This window comes from Nicotiana sylvestris, chromosome 8, assembly GCF_000393655.2.
Source record: "Nicotiana sylvestris chromosome 8, ASM39365v2, whole genome shotgun sequence".
Taxonomy (NCBI): domain Eukaryota; kingdom Viridiplantae; phylum Streptophyta; class Magnoliopsida; order Solanales; family Solanaceae; genus Nicotiana; species Nicotiana sylvestris.
Genome location: NC_091064.1, coordinates 216,012,876 through 216,022,427, shown reverse-complemented (window position 1 = coordinate 216,022,427; position 9,552 = coordinate 216,012,876). Strand labels below are relative to the sequence as shown.

The window sequence follows — 9,552 nt, the reverse complement described above, 5'->3', positions numbered from 1 at the left end:
CTTTCATACTCTTCTTTTAGATGAGGGTTGTAGGGTGATTGAGAGTTCTGCTATCGCGGATGAAGGTATGTTAAAGATGGGGCCCGCATCTATTGGCGATTGGATGGTTTGGCATAAGATTGAGTATTGAATGTTGCATATTGTAGAGAACCTGCGTATAGTGGATCCGGAGGTTGAGATGCTCCCTTTTGGCCTCTTTTTGCATGTGATGCCATCATGGCCTCCTCATCTTTCTTCTTTTGGTTAACAAGGCTATTCGGGCTATTCTGGATTTCTTGGGTGGTTTCTTTGAGAGCCGCTTAACTTATAATTCGTCCTGTATTGAGGCCATTGTCGATCATTTCTCCTATCTTGTTTGCATCAGCAAAAGGTCTGCCCATTGCAGATATCAAATTTTGAAAATAATCAGGATCTTGAGCCTGCAGGAAGACAATGATTAACTCATGGTCATCCGTGGGTGGCTTCACTCTAGATGCTTGCTCTCTCCACCTAATGACATACTCCCTAAAGCTTTCAGTCGGCTTTTTATTCATATTAGACATGGAATTGCAATATGGCGCAATATCAATATTGTAATGAAATTGTTTGATGAAGGCCTGGGCCATGTCATCCCAAACATGCCAGTGAGAGATATCTTGTTCAATGAACCATTCAAAGGCTACCCCTACCAGACTCTCCCCAAAATAAGCCATAAGCAACTTTTCATTTCTTCCTGCAGCCCTCAACTGGTTGCAGTACCTTTTCAAGTAGGTGATAGGGTCACCATATCCATCATATTTCTCAAATTTTGGGGTCTTGGACCCTGGTGGCAAATGGGTGTGAGGGAACATGCATAGATCACTGAATGAAACACTTTTGTGACCACCTATTCCTTGTATTTTCTTTATGTTCTGCTCAAGGCTTTTCATTTTTCTGGCCAACTCATCCGGCTTACCCATCTTGGTAGCCTTTTCAGTTTCTATAGGTGACTCGTACAGAAAAGTCTGATTGTATGGAGCCAAGACCCTGAAAACCGTGTTTGGAGAGTAGTATTGTCCATCATAAGCATGAGATAGTGGCTCATTATTTGGACTTTTCACAGGAGGTGGTAGCAGAATCGTATACACACGCACACCAGACACGACGAGAGGTGCGTTCCTAACCTATGCAGTAGGAGGCTGCACATTAAAGGTACCAGGCCAACATGGAAGCTGTAGTAGAATGTGATCGCTCGTTGTAGGGAGAGGGGTTTGAGTAGCCAGGGGTATGGTGGAAGTTCCCTTAGAGGGACCCTAGGGTGGAGGTTGACCAGAAACCCAAGCTTGATATACATCTGACAATTGTTGTCTTAATTTTCTTATTTCCTCTGAATTTTGCTCGGCTGACTGACCCTGGGGATTGTCACTGAGCAACTCAATTTCATCAGTGTTATCCATTACTACTGGTCTCTTAGATCTTGTAAAGTAATGATGTGTTGCCAGATTCACCACAAACAAACCACCTTAAACTTACTTGATAAGAGACAACAAACGTGTTGGGATTAAGCATTTTATAGATATGAATCACACTTAATATGTCATGCTCCTAACATCAAACATGCTTTTAGAAGGCTTCAATGTTTCATTCCGGCTTATCAGGTTGCTGCTTATTGACGCTCTTATTTTCTTCTCTCTATTTTTTGCTTTTCTTTTCACTCGCCTCATTTTGATCCTGCAATTAGAGCAGTTGAAGAATATTTCGATCTAACCTTTTGGGGGTTGCCTACGTATCATGTCACCGCATGAATCAGATCATTACGTAGTTTAGGGACACGACCATTTTTTTTTTGTTTTTTTTTAATTTACAAAGTTTTTTTTAATGTACAAAAAACATTTTTTGGTTCATTTTCAAATTTTTCTAAAACAAAATCTTTTTCATTAATTTTTGATTTTTTTTTGATATAAGACTTGAAAAACGGAAAATTACATAAAGATACAACCTAAAAGGACAACATTTAAACAAGACCGAAGTCGACTTATATAGATGTTTTTTTTAAAAAAAAAAATAACAAGACTCAAAACACCAAAAGACTCTTATAGACTCGATAACTACAAATGAACAATCAAAGTGGACTGCCAGCTAAAAGAAGACTCTGATCTCTGCAGGAGACTCCAGCAGCATCATTATAGTCAAGGTGCTTATTCCTGTGGCTAACCTCCCATATCATGATATATGCACTTCAAGTCTGTGGCAATATGGCGTGCGAAGTTGGGCGCTACCGTAGCAAATTGCTCTTGTATCAAATACTAACAAGTCACACACCCTCGAGCGGTATAAGTAGCCACTTCATAGACCCTCCTTCTAACATGCTCCTGGCTCTGACTCAAAAACTAGATCTGTCGCTCATGGTTATTGGCTATGTCCGATATATCCGCCTCACGTTGTAATGCTAGATTCAGCTGGTTCTGGACCTTTGCTAGCTCATTCTCTACCTAGTTCTTACCTGATTCTACAGCCCTGGCCCGATCCATTAGATCATGTATGATAAGGCTGTAATGCATTTCTTCGTGATTTGGAATAGCTGCATGTTGCTGAGCAGCAGCCCTTATTCTTGCTTGCTGAAGTTGTGCTTGATGTGTTTGAACTTCATGTGTAAATCTAATTTTCTTCTTTTTAAACTCAAAGCACTGCAAATCGCTGTTCACATTGGCGATACTTATATCCCTACGTAGATCCCGGATGATGGATTGATAGTCTCTTATTATTTCTTCTTTGTCCTGCGCTACTCTTGTTCTGATTTCAGTCTCTCATTCTGTCGTGCTCTTCAGAACTGTATCCTTCCTGGATCCAAAAGTATCTTGGTCATAAAACCACTCGAAATATGCAGGGTCTAACTCTCCTCGCTCCTGATCTTCCATCGTAGTGTGAAATTCAAGCACCTTCATTTCATCCCAAACCTGCTGAGCATATGCCTTACGAACATGATCCTCTAATGTTACCTCCCATGTGAATCTTTGCATGTGCTCCACTATGGGCACTACCTGTTTTTGACCTAACTGGCGTAGGGCTCTCACAGGCACATATGGTTGAAAACCCCGAAGACCCATCAAAATCAGAAACGAATGGTGGTAAGACCTGTATATGACTTCTTTTGGTGAGAACCAGTGGCAGTTCCATGTGATTTCAGTAGCGGTCAAATTTTGAAGATGCCCTCTCCATGCTTTGACTCCCTTGGGGATGCTCCTATCTTCAGTCAAATCTTCAAACCCCTATCCAAGCTTAGTGTTGCTCCAACGAACACTAAAATTTACCCGTGCGGGATGACTGAGAAGGTGCTCTAAAAACCATATTTGGAGTATGATGTTACAGCCCTCAAAGAAATCCTTTCCTTCCCGACACTTGGTCAAGGCATGGTAAATATTGGATAATATCATTGGAATGATAGTGACGTCCTTTCCATGCAATAAAGTGGTGACTATGCCAGATAATCGAATATCAATATTTTTGTCATGCCTCGGGAAAACCATTGTCCCTAGAAATGCCACTATGAATGTTTTTCGCCCATGACTTTGCCAAGTTTCGTATCCAATTTTAGTATCAAGCTCTTTTCCATGATTTCAAAACCCACCTGGACACCCATACTTATCGTACAAGAAATCCAATCAAACGTGCCCTCGTTCCACACTTTCTATTTTATTTGGCTGATTATCATCTGCTCAAGGAACTTACTGCCAGTGACATCCCTTGGGACCAATGGTCTCTTCTTCCGAAGCTCATCACCTAACCTTGTGTATCCAGCTAACTCCTCCAAAGTGGGAGTCATTTTGAAACCATTAAAATGGAATACATTGTTATTAGGATCCCAGAAATGCACCAATGCCTCGATTAAGTCCCTCCTTGGGTTGATCTCCATAATATTCACAAAGTGACCCAGATGATCCTTTATCTTTTTCTACTCACAAATGCCCATATTTTTCCACCATTGGCTCAACAACCGAGGTGTTTTATGCATAAGCCAAATCTGTGGGGGCTCGTCATCCTTTGGTCTTTTGTCAAATCTTCTTTTCATTGTATCTATATCGCACCTAAGTGGCAGAATATGAGGTTAGGACTGATGCAAGCTTAGATACAAAAATCTCTGATACCCTAGGGTTTAACTCATGAAGGTTAGAAATGGCAATGTGGGACTCAAGTAACTGACCATAAACACGTTTTGAAGTGAGGGTTTACTAATGAGCGGACACCCTCGTTGGAAGAAGATACAATTTTGAAGACCAGTCCATTGTGACCCAAATGGTAAGACTTGATCAATTTGTCCGATTTAGACGTGACATCATACCATAAAAGGGTTGTCTAGGTATCTTGCATAGAGTCAACAGTGCACAGTTCATGAAAATCAACATACCTATTGTCCTCTTAACATTTCTGAACAGGGTCTTTAAAAATGGTCGGGTCAAGAACAAAATGATAAAAGGGCAAAAATGTATATAATTATGGAGATAACCTTTTTGATTCTTTCGAAAAAAGCTTTTAAAGCCGTCTCGGCAGAAAATGGCCAGGCACAAAGGAAAAATGATAAAAGTAGGCAAAAATAGACAACATGGCTATTATTACGAAAATGATCCTTTGATACTCCCGGGAGAGGTTCGAAAACTGTTTCGGCAAATAGCCCTTCAGTACTTCTATGAAAGGTTTAAGGCTGCCTTGGCAAAAATGGTCGGACATAAGGACAAAATGGCAAAAGGTGAAAAAAGATGGACAAAGTAGCTATTTTACAAAAATGACCCTTCAGCACTTCCGTAGAAAGTTTAAATCTTTCTCAGCTACAATGGTCGGACACAAGGGCAAAATGGTAAAAGGTGACCAAAAATAGCCAAAAAAAAATTATTATCGAAAATTTTATGCACATGCGTAATTTTTGTGCTTTTTTTTTGAAAAATATGGGCTGAACCCGATGAAGGTTGCCTACGTATCTCACTTTCGGTGAGAATCAAACTCACGTGGTTCGATAAAACTGGGTATTTTTCTTTTTGATTTTTATGAAAATTAATCTTTACACCTCACACAAGACTACTACAAAATCTCTCTTTTTTTAAAGGGGTTTATTTGCGCTAAACTAGGAGAATGTCTCCCCTTTTTTTCTTCTCTTTTTGTTTTAATAATTCCACTACACTAATTTTCTAAAGCCGGTCGACAATGCAACTAAGCCTTCCAAATGATGTATCAAGTAGCACATAAGTGGACATGATAGTCTCAAAGAGGATACCTGTCTTATACGGACCCGACCCCTGTTCCGAGTTTCTCTAAGTCAAATGCATGTCATGCACATAAAGCGAACCTAATAGGGATATTCGGCACGAGGTTTGTTCTTCTAGGTTTAAATCCTGGTGGAGAGGGTATCTAGACTGGCTTACTCGAGCGGACAACCCAAGCCAAGGAGGGTCAGCGTACCGGTAGCATTGCTTTCCGGCTTAACTGGTGGTGTTCCCCGCCTAAAACATGTATGAATAAAAATCCTTCACCGGGTGGCAAGCACCTAGGATATCTCAAAGAAAGCGGGTTATTCAAACAAATGCCCAATTTTTAATTTCAAGAAGACTTAGAGGGGGTGCGTGAGAAGACGGTTTATATGTACAGTTCAACAATATCGAAGCAGTAAAAAGCAAACAGGTAGCATATTAGGCACAATAAATCACAATATTTACACAATTAATAAAGCCAAAAAAGTCAATATGTACAAGCTCAAATTCTTATCAATCCCCAGCGGAGTCGCCAGAGCTGTCACACCCCTTTTCTACCCCTCCAAGAGATATGTGTGTTATGCTATGGATTTGTGGGTTAAAGAGTTTTTCCAATTAAAGTGACAATTTTAAAATAGGAATTATTTTTGTTATTCAGAGTCGCCACTTAGAATTGATTTGTTGGTGTTCCAAGTCATCTTTTATTTGAATCCCTAGTCAAAGGAAGGTTTGACTCTTTTATTATTGGTTTGCGAAAACAAAGTCCGGATAAGGAATTCTGTTGATCGGGGAGAAGGTGTAAGGCATTTGCCGAGTTCCTTAGTTCTAGCACGGTGTCACGACCCTAAACCCGGATCCGGTCGTGATGGCGCCTCTCGTGAAGACAAGGTCAGACAACTATTCCCAATTCAACGTTAAACAGTTAAACAACAACAAAATAGTCTAAAACATGATTTAATAATACTGAATAGCAAGTAAAATCAATAAAATGCGGAAGTACAACCCAACACAGCCTTAACCGGGGTGTCACAAGTCACGAGCATCTAACAACACTGAATACCCAAAAGTAACTACAGAGTTTAGTACTGAACTAAGGACATAAAGGAAAAGAGATAGGGAGGAGCTCCAGGCTGCGAACGCCAACAGCTACCTAAAAACTCCTCGAATCCGCCTGAAGCTGGAATAATCAGCACTCGGGAGCAGGACCAGCTATGCTTGAATCTGCACATAGGGATGTGGGGAGTAAAGTGAGTACTCCAACTTAGTGAGTAACAAAGGTAAATAAAGACTGAAAGCAAGAAATCACGTAAGGCACAAAGCATTCTATAATGAAGCAGTAAAACCATTTAAAATCAGTAAATCAGTGAAAGATAGGTAAAAATCTTTAAGTCAAATGTAGTTTCATAAAAAGCCTTTTTCAATAATTAAGCAGGTCATTACCAGTCAATTATGGAAAGTAAATACATAAAGGTTCGCCCCTCGGGCACAATATCAACAAATTCACCCTCTCGGGCAACATCTCAGAACAGTACTAGTCCCTCGGGCAATCACATAGAACAATACCAGCCCATCAGGCTCAATCTCACATCACAATGGGTACCCGTGCTCACTGGGGGTGTACAGACTCCTGGAGGGGCCCCTTACAGCCCAAGCGCAATATCAAGTCACCTCATGGCATCATCACTAGGCCCTTGGCCTCATATCAATCAAGCCACCTCGTAGCGTACATATCTTAGGCCCTCGGCCTCATACTCAAGATCAAATGTTTCCTCACAACATATGCCCTCGGTCTTACTCAGTCAAAAATCCTCACAAGCCACTCGGCCAGTAGTAAAACATGTTTCTCAGCCTAAAATATCATTTAAAAGATCATGTAAGTGTTAAAAATAGAGTAAACATGGCTGAGTACAAAAAATAGTGAAATATAACATGACTGAGTTCATGTATAGAGTCAAAACAGTGAGAAAATACCAGTAAAAATCCCCGAAGGGTTCAAATAGTCGGAACGAAGCCCAAATATGGCATTCATCCCAAATAATGATGATATCAAATAGATTTCAGTCAAATACGTGATAAAATCCTCAATCGGGACGGACCAAGTTACAATTACCAATAGTGTACGACCCCACACACGTCATCAAGCGTGTGCCTCACCTCAATATAGCACTACGATGTGCAATCCGTGGTTTCAAACCCTCAGAACATCATTTACAATCATTACTCACCTCGAATCGGTCAAATTTCTAGCTCGCGACGCCTTTGCCCCTTGAATTGGCCTCTACTCGCGTCGAATCTATCCAAATTCAGAACGAAGACATCAAAATATGCTAAGGGAACGAAGCCCAAGCGAAAACAATCAATATATGACACAAATCCTGAAATTACCAAAACCCGACCTTTGGGCCCACGTCTCGGAATTCAATAATTTTTACATCAATAGATTCCTTATCTCCCCATGAGTTCATAAATATCAAAAGTTCAGAAATCCGACCCCAGATGGTCCTTCAAATCCTCAATTAAAGGCCTAAGTTCCCAAGCCCTACTTTCCCCAATTTTCACCCTTAATTTCCATAATTTCTAGCTCTAATCCGTGAAATAATAGCATAGGAACGAGTTTTAGGTCCAAATTCCTTACCTCAATGAAATTCCCTTGAAATTTGTCTTTCAAATCTTCCAAAAAACTCCCAAGCCGAGATAAAAATGGTGAAATTAGCTAAAATTCGTGAAGGCTAAAATTTACACCTTCTGCCCAGTCATTTTCACATATGCAGCCAAATTACCGCATCTGCGGTACCGCATATGCGGTTCTTCTTCCGCTTCTGCGGAAATCACTTAATGGACCAAACCGCTTTTGCGATCCACCTTTCGCATCTACGCCTTCACAGGTGCAGTCCATCTACCGCATCTGCGGTCGCTGCCTCTCCAGGCATTCCCGTTTCTGCGTTCCTTCTTCCGCATCTGCGACATCGCAGATGCGGCCCATCTCACCACTTCTGCGGTTCCTGACTCCCTTAGCACTTTCTGCTTCTGCGGCCTCCCTTATCGCACCTGAGATCCCCAATCCGCAAGTGCCGAAATACCAGAAGCAGCAAATTCAGCAGCTGCAACAAAATTTCAACTTCTCCGTTAGCCCTCTGAACTCACCCCGAGGCCCCCCGAGACCTCAATCAAAAGTACAAACATATTCTAATACCTCATTCAAACTTGTACCATTCTTCAAAACACCTCAAACAACATCAAATCAACCAAAATACATTGGATTCAAGCCAAATTTTTCTAAAATCTTCCAAATTTCGCTTTTGATCAAAAACCCAACCAAACCACGTCCGAATGACTTGAAATTTTGCACACACATCCTAAATGACCCATTGGAACTACTGCAACTCTCATAATTCCATTCCGACCCCTATATCAAAATCTCGCTTATCAACCGGAAATCGCCAAAATATCGACTTCACCAATTCAAGCCTAAATTTACTCTGAACCTCCAAAACTCATTCCGATCACACTCCTAAGCCACAACTCACCCCCGAAGCTAACCGAACCATCGGAATTCACATCCGAGCCCTCTAACACATAAGTCAACATCTGGTTGACTTTTCCAACTTGAACTTACTTTAAAGAGACTAAGTGTCTCAAACCTTACCAAATCCTTTCCGAACTAGATTCGATCAACCCGATACCACATAACACGGATAAACAAAGCATAAAGAAGCAAAAATAGGGATAATGGAGCGGTAACTCCTGAGATGACTGGTCGGGTCGTCACATCCTCCCCAACTTAAACAAACGTTCATCCGCGAACGAATCAAGAAACATACCTAAAGCCTCAAACAGGTGAGGATATCGGCTCTGCATCTCCCGCTCGGTCTCCCAAGTAGCCTCCTTTATGGGCCGACCTCTCCACTACACTTTCACTGAAGCTATATCCTTCGATATCAATTTTCGAACTTGACGACCCAAAATAGCTACTGGCTCCACATCATAGGTTAAATAATCATCCAACTGAACCGTGCTAAAATCTAGAACATGAGATGGATCCCCAATATACTTCCAGAGTATAGAAACATGAAATACCGGATGCACACTTGACAAGCTGGGTGGCAAAGCAAGCTCATAAGCCACCTCCCAATCCTCCGAAGCACCTCAAAAGGCCCAATGAACCGAGGACTCAATTTCCTTTCTTCCCAAATCTCATAACACCCTTCATGGGTGAAACCTTCAACAGAACCTTCTCGCCAACCATGTAGGACACATCTGGGACCTTCCTGTCAGCATAATTCTTTTGCCTCAACTGCGCTGTATGAAGCCTCTCCTGAATCAACTTCACCTTTTCGAAGGCATCCTGCACCAA

The 9,552-nt window shown here is 41.3% G+C and overlaps 1 protein-coding gene across 1 annotated transcript; it reads right to left on the bottom strand.

Moving 5' to 3' along the window:
* Window positions 1-299: 299 nt before the first annotated feature.
* Window positions 300-1,415, bottom strand: LOC138876346 (uncharacterized). Its single transcript, XM_070155259.1, has 2 exons — window positions 1,296-1,415; window positions 300-1,142 (listed from the first exon to the last, which is right to left on the bottom strand). The coding sequence occupies exons 1-2, from the start codon at window positions 1,413-1,415 to the stop codon at window positions 300-302; spliced, it is 963 nt and encodes a 320-aa protein (XP_070011360.1).
* Between the last annotated feature and the right edge of the window lie 8,137 nt (window positions 1,416-9,552).

What these genes read in the sequence shown, in the direction of transcription:
- LOC138876346 (XM_070155259.1), bottom strand. Translation starts at nt 1,415, where the DNA reads ATGGATAACACTGATGAAATTGAGTTGCTCAGTGACAATCCCCAGGGT. An exon ending in CAGATGTATATCAAGCTTGG is followed by an intron (nt 1,143 to 1,295) that starts GTTTCTGGTCAA and finishes CCTACTGCATAG; the next exon opens with GTTAGGAACGCACCTCTCGT.